This window comes from Schistocerca cancellata, chromosome 1 (genome assembly GCF_023864275.1).
Source record: "Schistocerca cancellata isolate TAMUIC-IGC-003103 chromosome 1, iqSchCanc2.1, whole genome shotgun sequence".
NCBI classification, from domain to species: Eukaryota; Metazoa; Arthropoda; class Insecta; order Orthoptera; family Acrididae; genus Schistocerca; species Schistocerca cancellata.
This window is the reverse complement of record NC_064626.1, coordinates 792,689,051-792,716,052: the sequence shown is the minus strand read 5'-3', so window position 1 is coordinate 792,716,052 and position 27,002 is coordinate 792,689,051. Positions and strand designations below refer to the sequence as shown.

General features: G+C 38.5%; 1 protein-coding gene across 8 annotated transcripts in view; it reads left to right on the top strand.

Moving 5' to 3' along the window:
* LOC126187649 (longitudinals lacking protein, isoforms H/M/V-like) overlaps positions 1 to 27,002 on the top strand; it is a 166,523-nt gene that overhangs the window by 104,451 nt on the left and 35,070 nt on the right. For all 8 annotated transcript variants that reach the window (XM_049928861.1, XM_049928870.1, XM_049928888.1 and 5 more), the window contains 2 exons: positions 4,730 to 4,787; positions 24,833 to 25,094. In XM_049928861.1, the coding sequence (XP_049784818.1) occupies positions 4,730 to 4,787; positions 24,833 to 25,094 (320 nt within the window). The remainder of the gene's footprint in view (positions 1 to 4,729; positions 4,788 to 24,832; positions 25,095 to 27,002) is intronic.

Genomic DNA, 27,002 nt, shown 5'->3' with positions numbered 1-27,002 from the left:
CCAAAAACTGAACTCTTGATGACTTGACACTTCAGGAAACTCGACAAGCCTGACACTTTTTTGGCTTTGAAAAAACAAACAAAACATGAACACACACGGTATTTTCGTAAAAAGCTAATTTAATTTACAGCAGTAATCATGCTTATAGACTATTACAGAGCAGTGAGTATATAGCTCTGAAAAGACTGAAATTATATTTAAATAAATCCTAAACTATCATTAACAGAATAAAACATAAAATATTGCTGTTGCACAGTAATAGCACTTTGATTAATAAGTGAAATAGGTAATTTAAGCTTACTATGAATAAGGCTCAGGGTTCATTAAATAAAAACAATATCTCAAAGTTAATGCTTTAATACAGTTAATAAAGTTAATACAGTATGCCTAATACTTTCAGTCAAAAAGTATGTAAACAGTGGGTTTTAATTGAGTCTTGCATCCCAGAAATATTTAAGTATTTGAGAATAACTAATACTACACTGATATAGTAATACATTACTAAACTAGTACTAATATTTTGAAACTGAAAATTTAACATTATGTATGTATTTAGTTCTCTATTTTATAAAGATTTTTAATATTGCTCTAAATGCTGTTATTATGGCTAGAGTGCCTTTAGAAAGGTGCAAATGTTGACCATGTGACTTGATTACTGAATATGAAGTCATTGATGACTGGTCGAATATCTAAGTCATCCGAAACGTCTCGGTGGGCATGAAAAACAGCCAAGTTGTTGAATCGCTTCTTCCCATTGTTGACCGGAGATATGACTTCAGACGTCTAAGGGCACTAAATGACCGTTCTGCTGTTGCTGTTGTAATTGGAACTACTTGGAGAAGCTTAATGCACTTCACTACTTCACATAACATTTCTCCAACTGCAGGCTCTTCTGTAATGTACTTTCTTACATCATGCATGTTTTTTTAAGACCATTTGTTTTTTATTAGTGATATCGGCTAACAAATTCAAGTGTAAGCACAGTCTCTCAATTTTCTAGGTCATTTATGAAAAACTCAGTTGACTTTTCCAAATTTGTTTAATCTCTGTTTACTAAAAGCAAGCACTCTTGTTAAACTGCAATGACCTGTGTGACTCCAGTTTAAGCAAACTGCTCAGTAATGCAAGATTGCACCATTTCATGAACTTCAATGTAAATAGCGTTGTAGTATTCCTTTGGTGTTTTGAAAGTGTGCGGTGAGTTGGCTTCGTTGTTTTTGTGCTTCTTTGGTATACTTCGGTTCCAAGGAAGCGCAGGATCAACAGCTTGTGAAGGTTTTTCTTTTAAATACAGTTTCCAAAAGTGTTCAAAACTATCATGCCTTCCATTCAATAGACAAATCAAGCCCTCATATATTTTTTCCATATCAGCAACACTTAGATGGGAGCATTGAACTTTTTCATTGAAATCCTCTACTGGGTTCATTGCATGGCAATAAATATGTAAAAAGAAATAAATCTTGAATTGAAACATTGACTCAAGGTAGCCTACACATTTGGAACCTTCATCTGTTCTGTCCTCTGCAGAAAATGTTTCAAAAAAAAAAAAAAAAACCTCTAGTTTTTCAATATTCTCAAGATACTAGAAGCTCACATAGTCCATAGAGTTGGGCAAAGGTGTCGTAGACCAGCTTGGTCATTGGCACTCTCACAGTGTATGTTTCTGAAAAGTCTCATCCTTTTGTTGGATTCCCTTACAGTGCCCTCATAGACATAAGATGGCGGAGACTGTGTGCGACTGCCAAGTCTGAACTGTGAGCAGTGCAGTGCACATACCGTGCTTTTGGTTGTATATCCAAAACGTAACTTTTTTAGTCCTTTGAACTTCCCTCTCATATTTGGGGCACCATCATACCACTGTCCTTTTAAGTTATCCATTGACAAATCAAGATGAGCAAAAACATCTTCTAAAATACTAAACAGAGTTTGTGATTCAATGTTGGTGGTCTTATATAACTCAATAAAGTCTTCGTTGATGATTCCTTTAAGGAATCATTGATAGTACAACTACAAAATGACACTTGTTCATGAATGGAAGAATCACTTGTTTCGTCAACCATAATAGAAAAATGTTCAGCCTTCTTGATTGAAGCTTCATATTCTAGACATGTATATTTGATCAACCGAGACTTCTTAAATGATCTTCCCTTACCAGATTGTCTACGTTTCGGCTGTGAACGGTTCTTGCTTGAAGACGACGAAGCAATTGACGACACAATAATTGTTGGAGGTTGACTTACAGTATCAACAACTTCCAGGCATGCCTTTTTGGTAACAAATTTATCCATTGCAAACTTAATTCAGAATACACTAAGCGAATAAAGTAAATGAATAAAATATAGTCATATAAAATAGTCCACTAGACACTAAAGTCGGAACACTAAACACGTCTGCAGCATGCACTGAATGAAACGATCCACACTGAATGACTGCGACAGCAGTGTGGGCTTTATGTAGCCACGGCATAATAATGTTTCGAAGCCGCAAGGTGGAGGGTTCAAGGAGCTTCTACTCCAGTCCTTTTGATGTCTTCACTGCTGCAGCACTGGCCCGCCGGCGCCAGACTTTACCCGAAGGTTCCCACACCGGAACTAATTCTAAGTGTGCCCACAGCACCTTAACACTATCACGATTCACACCACTCGGTTTTCAGTTAACCTGCTTACTACCATAATAATTATTCGTTTTAACTCATTACTGAATGTATTTTAAAAGGTAACTATTGTCAAACAAGGAAGATAAAGAATTCCAACATAATGCTGTGATTTTACAAAGCATAATATAACTAATAATTTTCTTAAATTATTGGGAGGGCTCTGTCCCCCCAAACAATTTTTGAGGGGGCTCTGGTCCCCTCAGGCCCCACGGAGTCGGCACCTGTGCATGTCATCCAATGTGTCACTGAAGTTTAGGATGCATGCACTCTCTCTCTGGCCTATTTCCTATTATAGATACGCCATAACCACTCTGATACTTCCCGTTGAAGATGAATCCCACTCACTAAAAGCATATAAATTTGTGTGAATTTTTGCTTACACCCCTCACCATACGTGTAAGGGGGTGGGTATAGGGTAGAAATGGTCCACTCAGGGAAAAAAATCATACCCCCCCCTCCCCCGCGCACACGCGAGAAATTAAAAATCGTTTTAGCATCCCACCACACCCCGAGAAATGGGGGGGGGGCCTTGGAAATAAGATTTCCATTTTTCTGACAATTACTTTAATTTTCTGCATGCTCATCGATAAAGCTTTAAATGGTCGCTCGAACAGTACAACATTTTGTATGTTGCTGGGCATAATTCTGATTTGGTATTAAGTTCTTAACGTATAAACAATGAAATGATAACCAACTATAATGACCAGATTCTTTAATTGTATCCAAATGCAGCACTTAAATGCAGAGCATTTGTACAAAACATAGTTTCATGTCTAGTTGCGCAATTTTTTTGCATGTAAAACCTGAATGATGAAATATATTTGCAAAAGCTTCTAATAATTATCTCAAGAACATGTTTTTTTATCGTCATTTGTATTTCTTTAAACCATGTCAGCAGATGTGATTCATGTAAAACTGGATTTTATACGCATTTTGTGTGCAACTTAGGACCACGGATAAAGCTTGCACAAAACAAGATGGCCATTACTTACGTGTATTTGTCTACTTTCTTACAAAATTTGAATCGATTTGCACAAGTTTGAAACATTGAAATAGCACGGGTGAACATTGAAATAGCACGGGTGTAAAAAGACTCACAAAATCTGAATGAAACTAGATGTTTCAAAGCAAGTTCTCAATTTTATCATAAGAATGCATTCTTTATTTATTTGATTCACTTCAAACAGTTTCCACGCATTCAGTTCACATGAGAGTAAATTTTAATTTTTCATATAGTTTGACTTTAAACCATCCTTTCTCAGCAATGGATAAATTATGTTTTCACATTCCTGGCGTATAAGTGATGGCATTGTAGTAACTACAGTGGTAGCTTTAACTAGCAACCGTAAACAACAGAAGTGCATTTGACTGATAAGTTGTTAGCATGCAGTGTTAAGTAGTGGGTGTGGGACCCTTGTGTGTTGTTGTTGTTGTTGTTGTTGTTGTGCAAATTGTAATTGTCACACATTGCAATGAAGCAACTAACTGAACATCTGTAAATTAGCAGTTCATAATGTTCTTTTGAATGTTTAGTAGAAGAGGAAAGTATGTGGGGAAGTTTATCCCTCACACCTTGCATCTCAAACAAAAATAAATGACGTTTAGATTCCTGCCACCTCTTGATTGGAATAAAAAAGCAAGCAATTCTTTTCTGGAAAAAGTCATCACAAGTGACGAGACTCGATATTATCACTGCGACTCTACCACAAACAGCAAAGCGCATAATGAGTCGTCTGGTTCACAAAGACTGAAGAAAGTGCTAATATAATGTGAGAGTTAAACATCATACCAATGAACGACTTTCCTAGCAGTTTCACATGGATGTATGAGCATTCTATGCCTTGTACTCAAATGTAAGGGGCTGTGTAGAATACCTGAAACAGTAAAATCACCATCTTAACTTTTTTGCTCTAATTTTTAATAGTCCCGTCTGGAAATGTTTTGGACTGATAGGGTATGTCAAACACATCTGTTACCATTACTATGATTGAAGTCAAAACCATTAATTATTAATTTCTGTAGGATCAGATTTGACATATAGATATAAGAATGTGTTGCTTATATATTTTTCAGGAAAGTTTTGCTGAACCTGAGGAAAAAGAAAAGTTAAAGCCTACGTCATACTCAGATGGTAAGTGTAAGAAGTTTTCTTCTTTGAGAGTAGCTTGAATGTTTCAAAAAGTGGCCTATATTTATGTCTGTATTTAATATTCCACTTAATACTAATTGAAAATTTTTATTTGCTAAAAAACTGTAACTCATATCTGTTAAATTTAAACATTTTTTACTATTCCTGTTCGGATTGCTAGTTTTATTATTGTATCTGTTTTCATTGCTTTTCTTTAGGATTTATTGTATGATATTTAAACCTGTCATTAGGTAACCATGTGAGGGGCAAAATCCACAATTATTGCTTGCAGAAACTTGAAGAGAGTTTGGTGGGTGAGGTTTTAACTTAATAATTTTCATCTGTGAAACTTAGCTTTGAAAATGGCATAATTTGGGATTGTTCCAAACAAGATTATGAAACTGAGAAATGAGTAGTAAGTAGATTGTTGCAGCCTTGAAAACTAAATGTTTCAGTATATTCTGAAAATATTACATACATTATTTTTGAGTTTATTACAAGAAACAAAAATTATGAAAATTAAAAAAAAAATGTTATCTTTGATATTGACGAATGACTTACCTAAATCTTAGAACTTAAAAATAAAGAGGAAATACAAAAACAAGTTATTTGGTTTTTAAAATATTTTTTACTCTGCCATAATTTATTTTCGTGTGGTAATCTCAATAACTGAGACACAAAGGCCAAAGCAGCATTCCTTCCATCACCATTGCTTTCCTTTCTGATGATGTGCTTACCAGTACCTTTTTTACTCTGACTAAAAGAACTTCGAGATAGACGTGTGTATTATATGCCATTTTATTGCAAGCCATCTGTGTTCTATAATGTCTTTCCCCTCTCAATTTGCCCTGATGTTGACTCTTATAATTGTGTTTTTAGCAAAGTGATACGCTTTGCCATTTATTTACCATATTATTAAATAAATGTCTAAAATACACACACTCCTCACACAAATGAGTGGGGAAGAAACCCTTATAAGTGCTACAGTGGGAAGCACCCAATGCTATGCATTTTAGTGCAAAGTATACCTCTAGTCTAGATGGATGACTTGCCTTTTGAAAACTTGGGTGATGCTGAGAACTTAAACCAAACCAAGTTAGTGTAGTCTGAATAAAAGTTGCTAACACCATAATTCATGCATGAAATTTCAAATTATTGATCTGAGTTCTGTTCTTCTCTCTGAAGTCAGAAGGCCTGCTGCTCTACACCTGTCTGTAATTCTCCATGCTGTTTCTTGTATATCCGTAGTTACCCTATTCCATGCGATTGAGCACTTGTTATGGTTCACCTTCTTTATTTATTTCATTGTTTGTTGTCCTCGGTGTCGATGTGATATTAGCTTAAAAATGGGTTGTGGAAGTACAACACTGACTACCTTAAATAATGTAGCCAACAGGTGCACAGTTGTGTTTCACAGTAGTTTACTTTCCCTGTTCACAACCGCGCAATAATACACAGTTATATATGGCCAGTGCACTATTATTTTAACTTTCCATAAGCCTCATTAATAGTTTGCAGGCAAATCTCGACATGCTGCTACAATAATTTCCTGTTGAACATATACGAGCAGTGAACACCTAACCACAAAGTTCATAGTTCTTGAAGAATAGAGAGGTATGTATGCAGCTTTAACACACGGCCTAATTGTGTTACACTTATTTCACGGATGCATTGTTGTTGATCTAACCAATACAGGTTCAGTGTCTGAAACTCGGCCGTGGACTGACTGTCTTGGCACCAAAAATTGGGCCCTTATATATCCTCAAGATAGGAGGTGCTGAAACTACATGTTGTTCGAAGTTAAATTTACAGAAATTACAGTTAAAACATAACTCATTAAATTAACTGAATACATCAAAAAATTCGTTCCTTTTAAAAGTTTCTTCTGTTACAAGATTTAGGCTGAATTATTTGTTTAAATGATGAAATTAACGTATATCATTATGCAAACAATACTTTTGACAAAACTCCCTTAAGAATACCATTAGTTGTTCCTCCAAATGCTTATAATTAGTAGAGAATTTATATTTGTTTATATGTCAACAATAGAACGAAACAATTACTGGTTTCACCCTATAACAAAAGATACCATCTAGGAATAGTCAAAATGAATCAGAGAATCAATTACCTACATAAAATATGTCCGCCGCTCGTGGTCTCGCGGTAGCGTTCTCGCTTCCCGAGCACGGGGTCCCGGGTTCGATTCCCGGCGGGGTCAGGGATTTTCACCTGCCTCGAGATGACTGGGTGTTTGTGTTGTCCTCCTCATTTCATCATCATCATCCAGGAAAGTGGCGCAATTGGACTGAGCAAAGATTGGGTAATTGTACGGGCGCTGATAACCACGCTGTTGAGTGCCCCACACACCAAACATCATCATCTCACCTACATAAAACTAAGCCCAAAATTAGATCTGGTGTTATAGTCTTCAAAACTAAGGGTCAACCTTTCTCTTTTATGAAAATGCACATTATACTAATTTATGTTAATGGTAAGTAGTTAAAAGTGAAAAAATGAATTTTAAGGTGGCAGATGGCAAAACAAAAGGGGAAGAAAAAAAATCCCAGCTTGCTTCGTCACACACTAAATCATAGAAAAGGCTTTACAATTATCCACAACTGACAAAATGCTTTGAGTCCTACATATGGCAAACAGATCACAAAGTTAGAGATAACTGTCATTGTGGTTATTATAGTAGCATTAAAATTACTTGTTAACTTGACATTTCATACCTTGAAACAGAGTTTTTCCATTCATAACTTTTAGTGTTATGCTTAAATTGTCCACTGTTTCCAATGTAACACAACAAAGCATCAGTGCACTTGAGTAGTGCACAGCAGCTGGCACACTCAAAGCAAGTGTTATTTAGTAACTGGAATACTGAGCCCTGCTTGCACTTTCTACAACTGCAACAGCTCATTCCTTGTTTCACCAAGCCTTAAACATTAGCCAACTGAGAGCCATTTTGGTAGTGTCATTGTGGCAGTTGTCATGCTTTGAAAATGGTCTGCTGACTGTGAGCCTCAAAATTATTTTAGATTTGACACAGTAATAGAGGAAAATATTGTTTTATTGTACATTATCTTAAGTGCCAACTATAATTAAGTGACAAAAGTACACTGTGGCATGCAGATCACGGTGTGCCACATTTTATTAGACTGCATTTTATTTGCTGATCAGCAGACTGCAGTGATTTGCCGGTGGATCTGCAGTCTATTTTGTGTAATCAAACAGATGTAGTTCGCGTTTTAAAGTTTTGTGAATTTTCCCATGTTTTTAACAAGATTTTGGGGAGATATTTTTAATGTGTCAACAGGGTGGCTGGCTCACCAAGCTTTTTGTAAGTGGTCAGCCAGTCTCATTTCCCTGTGTTGTTCTTTTAGCTCTTCTGTGTCTTGATTTCATTCTGTTTTTCTTTCTTGATTAGCTATCTTCCCTCCTCACTGGTTTTAGTGCATGTGAGAGTGCCTGTGCGATAGTGTGCGGTCATTTAGAGTGCATGTATGTACGACAATTTTAGTTCTTACCCACATTCGATTGTTTTAATAAATGTCAGGGTGCTGATAACCTTGCCATTGGGTGCTAGGCTGGGAAATATGTTCAGCTGCTCTGCAGTTTTCATTGGTCATGCTGGAAATCCACTTTCAGAAAAGGTTCAACATGTGTAAAGTAGAAGTACTCACAGCCTTAATGGGTACTGCAGCAGAAGAGATCACCTCACTTGCTTAGAATACCTGAATGCCGTTCACACAGTGCGGTACATGTATCCAACAGATGTGCCAGTCCTAGGTTACCTAGTCTACCTAAAAGTGTTTGGATGAAGGTGTCCTTTTACTTTTTCAGTCAAGTCACGTGCAAATATAGTGGAATCTCACTATTATAACCCCATTTAGGACAGCGGGCAGGCTGTATCATGGGAAGTCGGAGGAAATGCAGGAATTTTTTTTTGAATTCCAGGGTTTTTCTAGTTTCTTTAGTTTACAGTTAATTTTTTGTAATTTTGACTGGTTAGAACTGATACACTAGCAAAGAATTTTACTTTGGCCCGCCACTGCGGAATACTGCAGCAATAGAACATAAATGAGAGAACAACACCAAAATAAAACTTTAGTTGCTAAAAATTTGCACAATTTACAACAAAACACTGTGCACATGCAAGCATCTGCTGACAGCAAAATGTATCAAAGGCTTTAGGACGAAAACTATGCAAGACTGTATAACGACAGACTGCTGTTGATGAGTGTGGCACCACAACTAATTAAATTTCTAACAGGTGGAATGGTGGTTTGAGAAGTGCTTCATTGAAAGTAAATTTCCTTTTACGCAAGATGAAGGTGTTAAGTGTGAGAATGTCTGATGATGAATTTATCTGACAGTGTTTGACTCTCATTCAGAACTAATATTTTGAGGATCAGCCATTTATGACATTATTTAAAATTTTACAGCACATTTGTGTTTATACATCTTAAAGGCTAACATGCCAGAAAAGACCAGTATTGTATGTGAAAGCTTAGCTTTTCTTGTAGCTATGCTGTATGTATATTAATTAAAACAATTAACTCTTCCTATATGTGTGTTTGTGCTACTTAAGTCATGTTACTATTGGCTGACTACATTTTGTGTTTTCTCCTCTGAATATGTGCTGTTATTCGCTGGCAAGATCGCATGATATGAACTATGATTGACTGACAAAAGCACATCACACTCTCCGTTTTAGTCCTTCAGAAACCACCAAGCTGTATTTGGTGGAATTCATATTTATATATTCGTAATACGAAAATATGCCATGTACATGTTGCTGCGCATCAAAGATCTTTCCAAAACACATTGTGTTTTCTGCTAGATTTTGTTGCCTAAAGTGCTGGGAAGTTCTATACCGATGTATAAAACCTATATCATTCAAAGGATTGATAAGTTTTACAGTTCCGAGGGAAAGTATGTTGTCACATAACATGGAGAAAAATCTACTTTCATCCAGGGTATAGTGTATTTTCGCCCAAGAAAAAGATATTTTTAACTGGGAAATCTGGGATGCCCCACATTCAAATCAGTGATAGTCTGTCACTCAGTAAACCACCATTAGCCGTAGGTGGCTCTGTGGAGGTGAGAGTATGTTCATGGTCATCGTGCAGTAGCTTACACATGTGAAAACACTGTCTCTGTGATGTTGGAGAACCACCTTAGGCACTTCCGATCTCAGAAGCCAGAGTTTCTGTGTGATCTCTAATTTGCTTGCATCTTGCGCAAATTATCAACCTGTGTTCAAAGTCTATTCTGACGTTCTGCTATGTTCTCTGCACTCCTTTAACAGACTGCTCAGGTATCATGTCTACACTATCACCATATCTCACATCTAGCCGCAACATTTATGTGTCATATATGACACAAAGACAAATAGAACAATCCTTGCCATGACTTTAACCACTGTTTACATTTGGTTCAGCTTATTATTTATTTCTAAAAACAAAGATGATGAGACTTACCAAACAAAAGCGCTGGCAGGTCGATAGACACACAAACAAACACAAACATACACACAAAATTCAAGCTTTCGCAACAAACGGTTGCTTCGTCAGGAAACAGGGAAGGAGAGGGAAAGACGAAAGGATGTGGGTTTTAAGGGAGAGGGTAAGGAGTCATTCCAATCCCGGGAGCGGAAAGACTTACCTTAGGGGGGAAAAAGGACAGGTATTACTTGCGCGCGCTCACGCACACACATCCATCCGCATATACACAGACACAAGCAGACATTTGTAAAATTATTTATTTCTTTATTTATCGTATGACGATACAGAGCTTGACTTAAGTACGTAATTTTAAGAGTATACAGTGTAAGAATGTCCAAAGTATTATACTTAATTATGTACACATTACACAAGTTCTTAGATTTCTAAGTCCAATCTGTTGATCCAGTTGAGCCCTTCAGGTGATGCATGGTGGATGTCATTTATTGATCCCCTGAAGGCTCGTTTCGGGCATTCACCAACAATGTGATTTATTGTTTGCAGGGCAGCTCCACAGTCACAATCTGGAGATTTTTGCCCAGCCCCATTTGTGCTTTAGATATCAGTAGTTCCCTCGTCCTGTTCGGATGCGGTTGTTGATAGCTCTCCACTGGTATCTGGAGAGTGTGAAACCTGGAACTCGCATGGAAGGCTTTTCAACCAGGTGACCGTTGAACACTGACAATTATTCCTATTGACTTCTCCATACTTCGTTGATGTTAAAGTCGGAGGCTTCAAGATGACGTGCAGTTCGCCAAGGTGGTTTTCTTGACTTCAGATGCTGATGTTCTGCTATTATCACTGTGTACAGGTAGCTGAGGGTTCTTCTGAATGTTTCTCCAGATCTTCAGGAGAGCATCTGATCTTCGTAGAGCTGGAGGTTGGATGTTACTTAAAACTGGTAGCCATGCAGTTTGAGTGCTACATATGCAGCCTGTAATAAGTCGCATTGTCTGGTTGAGTTGCACATCTGTCTTGCTACAGTGAGCACTGTTCATCCATGTTGGGCAACAGTATTCAGTGACAGAGTATGATAGTGCCAACGCAGTTGCTCTTAGGGTTTGAGCATTGCAACCTCAGGAGGTGCCAGCAAGCTTCTGAATGATATTATTACGGGTCTTCAATTTTGCGGCCACGTTGGAGAGATGTCGGAAAGTTAGGGACCTATCAAGTGTCATTTCGAGGTACTTTGGAACTTTGGAGTGCTGCGGTACTGTAAGGTTTGTCCTTGGAGTTTAACTTCTGGTTTATAGTCAGAGTGTCTGTTCCGTATGTGGAATGCTGAAGTAACAGTTTCCTGAGGGTTTAGGCAGAGGCACCATTTCCTGAAGTGTGTGTCCAGGATTTCCATGTAGGCAGTGAATGTGCTTTCAGCAGTGGTGAAACTGGAGCTCTGGTTTGCCAAACAGATTTCATCAGCATATATGAATTTCCTTGAGGTTGTGGATGGCAGGTCATAAAGGTACAAGTTGAAAAGGAGAGTGGCCAGTACAGATCCTTGAGGTAGTCCGTCACTTAATTTGAAGACTTTGCTCCTGTCGTTATCAGAGTAAATCTCGAAAAGTCTGTTGCGTAGCATCTTGCTCAGTAGGTTTGTGAGTTTCCAACACTGAATGATGTTCACAAATTTTAAGAGAAGGCCTTCTCGCCATACAGTGTCGTAGGCAGCGGATAGATCCAAGGAAGCAGCTATGCTTGCGCCTGTCTCCTTATATCCATTTTCAATACGGGTTGTTAATGCAAACACTTGGTCATTACAGCCTCTACCAGGCCTGAATCCAGCTTGTTCTATGGGTATTTGTTTATTAATTGTTTCATAGATCCAGTTGTAGATGAGTTGTTCAAGTAGTTTGTAAGTAACACTTAACAGGGCTATTGGGCAGTAACTTCCTACTTTTATTGGGTCTTTAGTTCAGCTATTAGCTTGGTTTTCTTGAATAATGGTGGGAGATTTCCAGTGGAGAGAATGTCTGAGAAGAAGTTAGAAAGCCATATGATAGGTGCTGGTCCACAGTGTGTTAGAAATTAAGGGTACATCCCATTGAATCCAGCTGCCTTCCCAACTTTCATGTTTCTGATCGCATCTCTTACTTCCTCTTCATCGAATGGATTGGAAAATTTAGAGGAATTTGGGGCTGCTCTTTTCTTGGCGTTGAGCTGGGTTTTGATTTCCCTTCTTGTGTGCTTATCAGGGTTTATCCGACCTGGGAGAAAACCGGGAATTTTTTAGCATTCTGGAAATTTTTCGTTGTTTTAGTTTTCAGTTAAATTTTTGTAATTTTGACTGGTAAGAATCGATACTGTAACAAAGGATATTGCTGTATCCCGCTACCTTAGAATAATAATGCAACAATAAAATGTGAACAAGGAAAAAAAATAAAATAAAACATAAACTGCAAAGGAAATGTGCCATATACAACAACAAAATGAAGTGCTCATACAAGCGTTTGCCAACAGCAAAATGTGTCAAAGGCTTTAGGAAGACTATGCAATGCTTCATAACAACAAATTGCCTCCGATGAGCGTGACGTCACAACTGTTTACATTAGATTCGTTTTAGCGCCAAATTCATATTCTTGAAGAGAAAAAAAAAAACCTGTTTCACAAAGTACCTAGCATCCAGTGGATGTTGGTCTATCGAGTACTCATATGATTTTGATGCACATCCCTGTTGGTTTTTGAACACACTCTGTAAGTTGATTTCTGAATGAATCTTAAGCCCCACATGGTAGTCGTGCGGTCTGAGGCAACTTGTCACGGTCCACGTGGTTCCTCCCGTCAGAGGTTCGAATCCTCCCTCGGGCACGGGTGTATGTGCTGTCCTTAGCATAAGTTAGTTTAAGTTATATTAAGTAGTGTAAGCCAAGTGACCGATGACGTCAGCAGTTTGGTCCGACAGTAAAAAGAAGAAGAAGAATCGTAAGTTGATTTTTGAATGCGTGCGTAGTGTACATTATGCCTCTGTTGGGGGAATCCTCATCGCATCTAGAAATAAAGTTTACTGCAGGCAAAAGGGGACCTGGCTACACAAGCTGAGCGGAGTAAAGCCGAATGAGTGAACGCAAATCACACTCTGATTATGTTGTTGTTTGGGTTTGCGAACGATGAGCATTGTTTGAATTACTAGGGAAATCCATAGATTCAGACTACCAGAGTGGAAATAATCGACTAACAAGAATGACAGGTAAGGAAGGTTACATATTACCTTCTCGGTGTATCCAGGAAAATGAAATTTTGTCAGAAAATTTTTAGCCAGATCGCTACACTAGTAAAAGTCAGTTGTACAGTCCCCGTCTAGCAACTGCTTAAGTTCTATTCTGGAAGTACTGCGGAAAATGGTTTGTACGAACATAACAATGCCTAACCAGAGAATAATCAGGGATAACTAAACCGGTGATTCTGGCAGGGTTAGTGAAGTTAACCGGCGAATAAGTTTTGACAAAGGCAGAAATAGTTCCAGAATTAATGATGACAAAATTGTTTGTTAGAACGAGGAAGGAGAAGAAACAGGGATCACACAAATTAGGGAAGAATATGAGGATTCCAAATTTATATAAAAATCTCATACTACTACTTTTCGATCTCACGCTCGAGACACTGGAGCATATGAACGAAATGTGAAACTATTTTCTAACATAAAGCTTTTTGCTTTTAGTAGGTCTAATAGGCATTTTATGTTGGTCTTCGTGAATTATATTCTGTCGTGTCATAAAAATGACAATTTGTGCGAAAACAGTCATGTTTATTTGATGTGTGTTACAATTTCTGTAGTGTTAGAAAGGCCTATTTTGTTTTTATCTAGCAGACAGTGACAAAATAGACGTAATGAGATCAAGAAACCACACCAGTCTTGGGTACTATTTGTATTAACAGCTTACGCAGTATTAGACAACGATATTTTGATTTTTCATGTAGCAAAACGTTTGACGAACTTTGATGAGGTAATAGATTCTGTCGCAGAAAGGAAAGCGCGCCGTGTAAAACTGTAGCAAGATTAGAGAGAAAACAATGCTAGGAGCTAAGCATTGAAGAAATGTGTACTGTATTGCTTGTCTCTTGTCTTTATTGGTTTTATGTATCCTATATTTAATTTTATGTCACCCGAAACAGAAAGTTATTAGATAACAGGCAATGAAGAGTGCAAATTTTCTGAAAAGTTCTTGTTCTCCCATTTACAAATAACCCCATTGAGTATTAATTACGAGTGGGTGTGGTTATTTTTTTAAAAAAGAGGGACAGGATGTGAAACTGGGCGACTGGGAGCAGGAGAAGCATCACAGGACATTTTAATTTCCACTGTCCTGAATATAGTTTGATGGCATCCAGTACAAAATATACACGTTTCAATTCCTCGGTGCGAAATACAGTGACATGTGATAGAAGAATGCTGTGTGAAGAGGGGTAGCACTGCACTCTGGCACACTTAAGACCAAATAACATGTCTTACATTTCCATGAAAATATATGTTATATGTATCAGACCCTTCAGAAAGATGTGCCCTAGAAAATAAACATGTTTTTGAAAATTATATATATTTTTTTTAATTTTTGACATAACTTAAATGCTCGAGGGATGGGGGCTGGGAGGGGGCAGGGGGTGCCACTATCTTAGTATTGTCCTGGTTTGGAAATGTCGTAGATCCGAGGCTGATGCGCAGAGCAGTCTGAGTTAGAGTGGGGAAGTGTGTAGTCTCCACGTGACCCGTTTTTACATTTAGTGATTTTGCTGTTTCCTCTTCATTTACTGCACTCATGTCAAATGATAACAAAATGGATTTCTGTGGCCGGGAGCTATCAAGTTAATTAAAATACATTCATATAATTATGGAAGGCTAATATACGTTATTAGTTTCAGATTTTATTTTATTTCCACTTTTCTGACAGCCATGCGTTAAACGCCTTGTAGAACAATTAAGTTATTTTTGTTGGTTTGCTAAAGAAATTTGGTTTTTATTAATCTTTTACGCTGAGGCAGTCAATGTGTTTGAAACAAAGTGTTTGGTTACACACTGTTGGCTAATTTCAACTGCTTGCTGCGTTTCAAGTGCATGTTTTCATCTTCTAGCACGTGTGGCATTGTGCCATAATAAAGAATCAAAAATGAGTTAATATAGTACTGCTGCTCCAAGAAAATTTACATCCCAAACCCACTCTGAAAAGCTTAATATCAGGTCGAGGCCTACTTCATTGGGAAACTGGACATACGAATGTGCTCTTTAAATATGCATTTTAAATGTGCCATTTTAGTATGGTTCATGAAATTCTGATGCTCTTAGAGTATCCTCTGATGTCTTTTTTCCTTTATGACATAATGTAAGATCTTTTAATGTTTTACACATACGAACATACTGGCTTCCGATGTCATAGGAGCTGCCAAAGCGCAGTGGCACCTCTTATCTGGCTTTGTCTGACGACTACTGAAACAAACCTATTTCTAACAGGTCGCGGCAAAATATTGCAAATGGTGGTTTGAAAAGCGTTACTTTCAAAGTTGAACTATGTGCGAGAATGTATGATGAATTTCATAAATCACAGAGCATTTGATGATGAGCCATTTAGAAGTATTTCGTGCCCAGAAGATCAGACATTCATGTCGTTATTATGAGCAAATTGATGTAGTGCTACGGGAAGCTATTTCTCCTCTGCGGTAGCTAATTTATTTGTGGAAAACTGAGGACAAGTCACTGGACTCTGCTAAAAATTTTGATGGCCCTTTTGTGTGATATATCTTAAAGTGTAACACGCACAAAAATATCAACATTATATATGAAAGCTTAGCTTCTCTTGCAGCTTATTAACCTTAGAGCCAAATACTATATGTGAAAGCTTTGCTTTTCTTGTAGCAACACTATGTACATTAATTTAAAACATTAACTTTTCATGTTTGTGTATCCACACTACTTAAGTGATGTCACGTGTCCTGCAGTCTGAATATCCAATGTCTTCGGCTGGCATTACCACGTGACACGACCTGGCTTACAAAAGCGCATCACATTCTCAATTACAATGGTTCGGAAAGTAACATGCGGTGTTTGGTGGAATTTGAAACATGACAATATGCAGTGTACATGTTGCTGCAGATAAAAAATCTTTCCAAAAGGTGTTTTCTTCGCTAAGTTTTGTTTTCTAAAGTGCCAGGAAACTCTACACCCATGTATAAAAACATAACCATTCAAAGGATTGATGAGTTTTACAGTTCCGAGGAAAAGTGTACTGTCACTTAATAACACGGAAAAAGTGTGTTTTCATCCAGGAGAAAGTGTATTTTTAACCGGGAAATCCAGGAAAAATCCGGGAATTTTTTTTCCTTGTCTGCGTATACACCCTGCTTATCCTTTGGGCTCTTGGAATTTGAGATTAGATGTTTGGCAAAATCATTCAGCTTGATGGCAGTTTTAGTTCTTACCGGTGCTGAGTTTGTTGCATCCAGTTTTCTGATAACAGACCGAGCTTTACAACTTGAATGTGTGTGGTCGAATGATTCGACAGTTTCATGCCAGATCTTCTTCCTATTCTCATCAAGTGACTGCAGGAGATCCGTAGCTTTGCTAACAGTTGGATTTTCTTCATATTCTTCAAGCAATTTTTCACTGTCCTCCTTCCAGCCAGGAGTATATTCTTTACGGTAGCCTCTAGGGATAAATTGTCTGGCTGCTCCTTTAATTATGCCTATAAACTGACTGTAGTTACTGTGTATTGGCTCAAATCTGATATTGTTATCTATTTGTTTTCTGAATTCAGTCCAGTTAGCTTACTTGAAATTCCACCTTGGTTTCGGATGCGACTGCACAAGGGTTACACATATTCCAGTCTCTAAAATAATACGTCTGTGCTGACTGTGGGGTAGGGGGTGGGGGGGGGGGGGGGGGGCGGCAGGAATCTTTAAGTATTGAGCGACATATCTGGGTATGGGTGCTGTGAAGCTGAGTTGTGAAGCACAGATCAGGTGTATATCCTCTGTTCCAATGTCCTGAGTGAAAGGTAGGTGGATCCTTGGTATCAAAAACTACTTCCAAGTTTACGGTTTCCATCTATTCACAAAGAGCTTCACCATTACTGTCATTTTCACAATATCCCCATAGATTATGATGGCTGTTGAAGTTGCCCAGGAATAGAGATGGATGCAGCTGAGATGGTAGATGAGAAGTAGGCCAGTTTACTCCGGGAGGCTTGTCGACATTGACTATTGTTACACTATAAATATTTGCTGAAATAGTGAAAATATCATTTTCGCTGCTCACTGAAACTACCTGATAATTTTTCGTATTGTGCTTGACGTAAAGTGCAACTTTAGATGGCTATTTGAGGCTATTAGTTATATCCTGGTATTTCCTCTCTGCTCCTTATCTGTTGATCGTCTGCTGTGTCTGTTTCTTGGAGTGCAATGATGTTGACTGCATGGTTTTTCGATAGTTTGGATAGATAGTCACGTTTCGACCTGCTTATTCCTTCGATGTTAAGTTGGCATATACGAATAGATGGTCCAATTCTACGAACTTGTGTGTCCTGAGAAGGACTTTTTGGTTGTTTCTCTGCATTCTATGACTGGAAGGCCTTTTCGGGCAGTTCAGTCTCATCCTGTTGTTACTCACTTAGCACCACCCAGGAGGCACATGTGACTTAGGGTATGTCATGGACGCGAGTAACCTTACCCCCAGTTCAGCTTAAAGACATTGACTCACCGCGCACTGTCTGCAATCTGGGTTAGTGAGCAGCTCATCCATAGTTGTACCTCATGTAGCAATCTCTTATGGGTACTACCTGCTGCACTGGACACTGGAAACTATCCTGGAGAGTTCCAGTCGTTACATGTGCCTTGTGTATCCAAAAATATATTACATGGTGTCTACGACCCGGGACAACCGGGAGATCCGGGAAAAACCCGGGATTTTTTTCATCCGGGAGAAAACCGGGAAAAACTCGGGATATTTTTAGAATTCCGGGAATTTTTCATTGTTTTAGTTTTCAGTTACATTTTTGTAATTTTGACTAGTAAGAACCGACACACTAACAAGGGATATTACTGTATCCCGCTACTGCAGAATAATACTTCAACAATAAAACATAAACGAGAGAAAGAAACGAAAATTAATTGCAAAGGAAATGCGCCATGTACAGCGACGACACAAGTGATCATGCAAGCGTCTGCCGATTGAAAATGTGTCAAAGGCTTTAGGAAGACTATGCAGTGCTTCATAACAACAAATTGCCTCCAATGAGCGTGAAGTCGCAACTGTTTACATTCGATTTGTTTTAGCAGTTAACGCGCGGGCTCATGCGCATGCGCAGTAGAGTCATGTTTGAGTAGTAGATTCTCCCGCTTCTGTCAACAGGAATGTGGCTGTTGGCTGTGCAAGCAGTCGCAGCAAGCAGCTAGATACTTCCGGGAAAAGGGGGCGCCTAATTCATATTCTTGAGGGGAAAAAAACTTGTTTCACAAAGCACCTAGCATCAAGTGCACATTTGCCTATCAATTAGTCATATGATTTTGAAACGCTTCTCTGTTGGTATTTGAACACATTTTAAGTTGATTTCTGAATGAATCATAAGCTGACTTTTGAATGCATGCATAGTGTACGTGATATCTCTGTCAGGAGAATCCTCGTTGGATCTAGAAATAAACTTGCCACAGACAAAAGGGGACGGGGCTATACGAGCTGAGTGGAGTAAAGCCGAATGGATGAATGGCAATCGCTGTCTGATTATGTGGCTGATTGGGTGTGGGAATGATCAGCGTTTTTATAATTACTAGCGAAATCCATAGATTCATACTATGAGAATGGAAATAAACGACTGACAGGAATAACAGGTGAGAGAGATTATGTATTATCTTCTCGGTGTGTCCAAGAAAATGAAATTTTGACAGAAAATGTTTGGCCAGATCGCTACACAAGTAAGGACCAGTAGTACAGTCCCCAGCTACCAGCCGCTTAAGTTCTATTATGGAAGTAACGCGGAAAACGTGTTGTACGAACACGTAACAACGAATAACCAGAGAATAATTGCGGGAGAACTAAACCAGTGATTCTGGTAGGGTTAGTGAAGTTAGTCGGCGAACAAATTTTGACAGTGGCAGCAATAGCTACAGAATTGGTGATGACAGGATTGTTTGTTAGAACGAGGAAGGAGAAGAAACGAGGACATCACACAAATTATGGAAGAATAAGAAGATTCCAAATTTATATAAAAATTTCGTAATACTAGAGAAGCTGGTGCATATGAATGAAATGTGAAACTATTTCCTAACATAAAGCTTTTGCTTGTAGTAGGCCTAATAGGCATTTGATATTGAAACTTATTGGATTATATTCTGTCGTGTTATAAAAATGACCATTTGTGCCAAAACAGTCTCGTTTATTTAGTGTGTTATAAAATTGCTGCCATATTAGAAAGGCCTATTTTGTTTTATCTAGCAGACAGTGACAAAATAGACGTAATCAGATCGAGAAACCACACCAGTCTTGGGTATTATTTGTATTAACTGCTTATTCAGTATTAGATAACTACATTTCGATTTTCCATGTAGCAAAACGTTTGACTAGCTTTGATGAGGTAAAAGATTCTTTCACAGAAAGGAAAACACGCCATGTAAAGCTGTAGCAAGATTAGAGAGAAAAAAATGCTAGGAGCTAAGGTTTGAAGAAATGTGTAATTTCTTGCTTATCTCTTGTCAGTACTGGTTTTATATATCCCATATTTAATTTTATGACACACAAAACAGCAAGTTATTAACTAATGGGCAATGAAGAATTCAGATTTTCCGAAGAGTTCTTGTTCTCTCGATTACAAATAATCCCATCCGCTATTAATTGCGAGATTGTTTTTTAAGAGGCTGCCAAACCGGCCGACTGGAAGCAGGAGAGGCACCACAGGACATTTCAATTTCCACTCTCCTGAATATAGTTTGGACGTGCAGTAGAAAAATGCTTTATGAAGAGGCATGGAACTGCACTTGGGCATACTTAAGACCAAATTATATGTCTTACATTTCCTCGAATACATACGTTTTATGTTTCAGACTTTTCAGAAAGATGTGCGCTACAAGATGAACATATTTTGAAAATTCGAATTTTTTTAGTATTGACCCGGTTCGCAAATGTCGTAGATCCGGGGCTGATGCGCACAGCAATCTGAGCTATAGTGGGTAGTCTCCACGTGAGCCGTGTTTACGTTCAGTGATTTTGCTGTTTTCCCTTCGTTTACTCTCACGTCAAATGAAAACAAAACGGATATCCGTGGCTGGGAGCTATCAAGTGAATTAAAACACATTCACATAATTACTAAAGGCAGAAATATGTCATTAGTCTCAGATTTGATTTTATTTCCACCTTTCTGACAGTCAAGCATTAATCGCCTTGTGGAACAATGAAGTTATTTTTGTCTGTTTGCTAAAGAAATTTGACTTTTGCTAATCTTTTCCGCAGAGGCAGTCAATGTATCTGAAACGAAATGTTTAATTCCACAGTACTGGGTAGTTTCAACTGTTCGCTGCATTTCAAGTGCACGTTTTCATTTTCTAGCACGAATGGCATTATGCCATAATAAAGAACCAAACATGATATAATACAGTACTGGTGCTCCAAGAAAATTTACATCCTGAAAACCACACTTAAAAGCTTAATATCCGATCGGGGTCTACGGTACTTCATTGGGAATCTGGACATACGAGTGTGCCTTTAAGTATGCACTTTAAATGTGCACATTTTAATATGGTTCACGAAATTCCGATGCTCTTGCAGTATCATCTTTTATTGACGATCTTTTACACGTACGTACATACGGGCTTCCTACGTCATGATATCTACCCAAGCGCGGTGTCGCCTGTTACCTGAGCTCTCTGGCAACTGCTGAAACGAACCTATTTGTAACAGGTCGCGGGAAAATGTTACGATTGATGGTTTGAAAAGCGTTACTTTCAAAGTAAATATCCTTTTACGTAAGTTGAACTACGTACAAGAATGGACCGTGAATTTATTAAATCACAAAGCGTTTGACTCTCAGTTAAAAATCAGGTGTCAGATGACGAACCATTTAGAAGCATTTCGAACCCTTGAACCCTGAAGATCAGATATTTATGTCATTATTAAAAATTTTACAGGTGCATTTGTATGATCTCTCTTAAAGTGTAACGCGCGCAAAAAAGATCAACAGTATATGCGAAAGCTTAGCTTCTCTTGCAGCTTGAGACCAATATTTTATGTGAAAGCTTTGCTTTTCTTGTAACAACACTATGTATATTAATTTAAACTATTAATTTTCCCTGTTTGGCGCGCTACTTAACATTGATGTTGCTATTGGCTGACTACATCACGTGTCCTATGCTCTGAATATCCCCTGTCATCGGCTGGCGAGATCACGTGACATGAGTTACGAACGGCTTACAAAAGCGCATCGAAATCTCGGTGTCAATGGTTCGGAAAGTAACATGCGGTGTTTGGTGGATTTTCTAATGTATGTTTTCGTAATACGAAAATACGCAGCGTACATGTTGCTGCACATCAAAGATATTTCCAAAACGTGTCTTTTTCTCTGAGTTTCGTTTTCTAAAGTGCCGGGAAATTGTACGCCCGTGTACAAAACCATAACCATTCAAAGGAGTGATAGGGGAAAATATACTGTCATCCGGGAGAAAGTGTGTTTTTAACCGGGAAATCCGGGAATTTTTTTTCCTTGTCCACGTAGACACCCTGTATTAAAATCCAGATGCAATAATAAAAATGATGATAGTGATGATGATTGATAGATAAATTGCTATTCACCACACAGAGGTGGTGTTACGCTATAGATAGGCACATTGAAAAAATTCTGGTAAATATTATACGTTTCAGATGTAGAAAACATATGCTCGCATGTGGTGTTCTTCAAGATTCCATCTTGGGTCCATTGCTTTTTCTTATGTACATTAATGATCTCTCGTCTGTTACATTGCCAGATGCTAAGTTTGTTTTGTTTGCAGGTGATACAAACATTGCAATAAGTAGCAAGTCAAGTACAGATTCAGAAATAGCTGCTAATCAAATTTTCACTGACATTAGTAAATGGTTAAAGATAATTCACTGTCATTAAATTTTGAAAAGACACTCTATATGCAGTTGAGAACCTGTAAGAGACGTCCTTCCAGCATATGTATAACATGTGAAGACATGCAGAGCAAAGAGGTTGACAGTGTTATAAATTTCATTATCTACTTCCAACCAATAGCTTAATACATAGTATCAATACTAGGAATAAGAAAAACCTGCGTAGAGACCTAAAATCACTTAGCTTGGTCCAAAAAGGAGTCCAATATTCAGGAACACACATTTTCAATAAATTGCCAGCAAGCATTAAAAACTTGGTTTCAGATAAAGCACAGTTTAAGCAGGGCTTGAAAGACTTTGTGATAGGCAACACCTTCTACTCTATAGATGAAAATCTTAACAGGGACTGTTAGACCAGCTTAAGTAAAACTGTCTGTTAGATGTCAGTTTTGGCAGCACTTAGTCACAACAGTCAAGATTAGGTATTTTGTGTGTGGTACATTTATTAAAAGTGCATATCAATCTTTCCTTCTGACAGTGTATTAATTCTGTAAATATTAGCAGATCCAGTTCACTGTAATGTCTTCACCTATTTTTCAAATGACCAGGGCAGTAGGTATTATATTCAAATGTTTTGTGTTTTCTATGTTACACTTTGACATGGTCCACACCCACAAGAATCATCTCATTTTTTGGGTCTATGGAACGAAAACTGAATCTAATCTAATCCATAATATTATTTAGTGTGGTTGGCTTCATAACATTGACAGATTTACGTATGGGTCGGTGCATACAAAAATCGCTTGGGTGAGTGTGTCACAAAAGAAAATATCTTGGTTAGCTTCCTGACCTACAAGAAGTTATCTACTGGGAGTAATGGCATTTCCCTTTTTTTATCCTGTACAGTAAAATATTATACATCACTTGAAGCTCTTCTAGATGAGCACCTTCACATCTGCAGCATTGAAATTTATGTGAAAAAATTAAAACATCTTTTAAACAGTGAAACTTAAAATGAAAATTAATGAACAGACAGTGTATTCCATAACCTATACATCCATATGTAAAATTTAATAATGTAATGTAAATACTGCCGTTATAATAAACAATATCCAGGGCGAGCCAAACTCATATTGAGAGCATTGATTAAGAAGGGATTAGATTTAAATGCGACTGTTATCAGCAAAGAAAAGCAAAAGAGCAGAGAGTGGGAGGACTCCTGTGTCACTTAGCAATCAGCTCCATGCAGAGTTGAGAGTGGTTGGGGAGTAGTGAATGGCTACCAGGAGCTAACTCACCAGCAGTTCTATCTGTGCTGAGTCTAGTGTGATAGTGGAGCAGTGAGCTAACTCACCAACTCTCAGAAGTCAGTTACTTGCAGCTTGCTTGCTTCCAGTTGAGTGGCAGAGCGCACCCAGTCTTCAAAGCTTTGTGTCTTCATAGTGAAGAGCTGGCTCGTAGTTCTTAGAAATTTCCCCCCCCCCCCCCTCCTCCCCAAATCAAGAATGGAAATACAAAGTGAGAAAGTGTTTCACATTTTAATGCAGTGCTCTAAAGAGATAAATTTTTTTGTGCTTTCTGTTCTTTTTCATCCTGGACAAAAGCTGCTCATAAACAACATACATATATGTTGTCTGTAGTGTATTTTTCTGCAGATTGGGAGAAGTTGCATACTGTAATGGTCTTTGACATAGTGACTAATTCAACATCTTGCCTGGGATGCCATTGCAGCATCCTGCCTTAGAATCTTTGTTCCATTCACTGACATCACTGGATAGGCAGTTTGGACATGAAGACCTAACACTCCTTTTTTCTGAGTCATGAGTTGTTTGCTCCATAGAAGGATATAGCTTTTTGAATTAGTTCAAGAACACCTTGCCCATCTCCACTACTCCTACGTAACTGATAAAACGCATTGAAACCATCAGACTACTTTGTAATTTTTTCCCAAGTTATATTTACTTTTCAATGAAAATGACACACTGTCAAGCGTGTCAGTTTGCCTCATTTCTCCAATATATAAAATTTTCTATTGTTGCTATCAAATTATGACATTGTGTTGCTGCAGTCATGGACTGTGCAGCTGGTCCCGGCGGAAGTTCGAATCCTCCCTCGGCCATGGGTGTGTGTGTTTGTCCTTAGGATAATTTAGGTTAAGTAGTGTGTAAGCTTAGGGACTGATGACCTGAGCAGTTAAGTCCCATAAGATTTCACACACATTTGAACATTTTGACATTGTGTTTTTATGTAACTGTGCAGACATCAACTAAGTATTAGCAGTGCACTCTCTGTCCTCGCCAAAGCAAATTTGTTGCACCCCTTTCAAAATTAGGCTCTTTCTTCAGTCGTCAAATATAATTTACTATTATTTTGAATTAATCATGTCGAGTCTTCCAATCTTCCTATGAGAATTGTATCTAATCACTACATTGACGAAGTAGGTAGGAAACTTACCTGAATTTATTGTTATGTTACGCATTCAGTTTGTTGCTCATTGGACACTAGCATTTGCATTTAAAATTTAGGTGCACCAGTTACGACGACACCTTCAAGTGGCATAACAAGTCAGATAGCAGAGCAGTACAGGGATGTCATCAAATTAAATGACTACCTGACAACAGGAAGGCGGCAGCAGTTTTGGGAGGAGCCATTCACAAGGCGGATAATGGATGCTATAAAGAGCAAAGAATTGGAAATGAAGACTGGTGCTGAATTACTTGGTGTGTCGTACGGCACCTTGTATGGGCGATATAGAGATGCTTATGGTTGTCTGAAACATCCTTACCGGTAAGTTCTAAATATTGTAAGCTGTTTGTTTTGTTTTTGCCCATAGAGGTACTTTTTTTATTTATTTTATTTTTCCCTTATTTATTTGAGGGAAGTTTTACTTTAGTTTTAATTCAACTGTAGTAAAACTTACCCTCAAATAATTAAAATAGATTGTAAATTACCTGCAAAAAGTCTATAAACCACAAAATTGTAGATCTTTTTTTTTTTTGTGAAATGTGTGTGAGAAATCCTTGATGCCATTTGACAAGGAGCCTAAGCGTGAAACTAATTACTGTATATCTAAAAACAAAGATGATGTGACTTACCAAACGAAAGTGCTGGCAGGTCGATAGACACACAAACAAAAACAAACATACACACAAAATTCAAGCTTTCGCAACCAACGATTGCTTCCTCAGGAAAGAGGGAAGGAGAGGGAAAGACGAAAGGATGTGGGTTTTAAGGGAGAGGGTAAGGAGTCATTCCAATCCCGGGTGCGGAAAGACTTACCTTAAGGGGAAAAAAGGACAGGTATACACTCGCACACACACCCATATCCAACCGCACATACACACACACACAAGCAGACATTTGTAAAGGCAAAGAGTTTGGGCAGAGATGTCAGTCAAGGCGGAGGTACAAAGGCAAAGATATATATAAGAAGGAAACATTCCACGAAGGAAAAATATACCTAAAAACAAAGATGATGTGACTTACCAAATGAAAGTGCTGGCAGGTCGACAGATACACAAACGAACACAAACATACACACAAAATTCAAGCTTTCGCAACAAACTGTTGCCTCATCAGGAAAGAGGGAAGGAGAGGGAACGACGAAAGGATGTGGGTTTTAAGGGAGAGGGTAAGGAGTCATTCCAATCCCGGAAGTGGAAAGACTTACCTTAGGGGGGGAAAAGGACAGGTATACACTCGCGCGTGCGCGCACACGCACACGCACACGCACACGCACACGCACACGCACACGCACACGCACACGCACACACACACACACACACACACACACACACACACATATCCATCCGCACATACACAGTGTATGCTGGCGCGGCGACCGGAAGTTGTGGTTGCAATAAGCGCTACTGGGGTCCAGCTGCGCCGCAGCACGGAGCGTCATTCGCTCTGCGAACGTCGAGGAGTGCGGAAGCATAGCTCTGTGTGTCTCACTGGGCGTTGGCTTGCTACGTTCACTTGTGTTAACGTGCCACGGCAATGCCTCTGTTACGTGCATCCCGTCGTCGCTGGCAGCGCAGCGTTCCTGTGTATCGCAGTTTGAAGGCTATTGATATTGACTTGGCTGGGCAGTTTAATAAACAGCAATTGATTGGAGGTCCAAATGTTTTTCGTGGACTGCATCTGAACTTCACCTGTGATGTACAAGCAGTTTTTGGAGGTAGTACCTGGTTGACACTTGCTGTTGTATGGGGCAGTCACGCAGATTATGGTGGCCTTGAAGCATTTCCAGATGCTAACATTTTGGCTTGGAAAACATGGAGTATAGCTGAGACAACAGGACTCTTGGCTAAACAGCCTTATGGTACATGCCATTTGTTTTGACTACGAGAAGGAAGAAGAAGTTAAATGCTGATGAGTACCTCGTTATATGGGCGAAAGTTGGCAGTGGCAATTGTAAAATAAAATCCCTAATCCAATGAGACCAATGACCTCGCTGTCTGGTCTCCTTCCCCTAAACAACCCAACCCTAACAGTCGGCTAGACACTTATTTTGTGAATGAACTACAAAAGTATTTTAATTCTTTGAGTGGAACAGAACACAAGATTTGTAATGTCTTAAAGTATTACTGTAGGTTCAGCTTTAGAGGGACAGTGCAAAGAAATGATGATTGACGTTAGCACTAGGCAAGAAGTGCATGTTATTCTCAGGGTCTACACGTCTCAAGTCTTGAG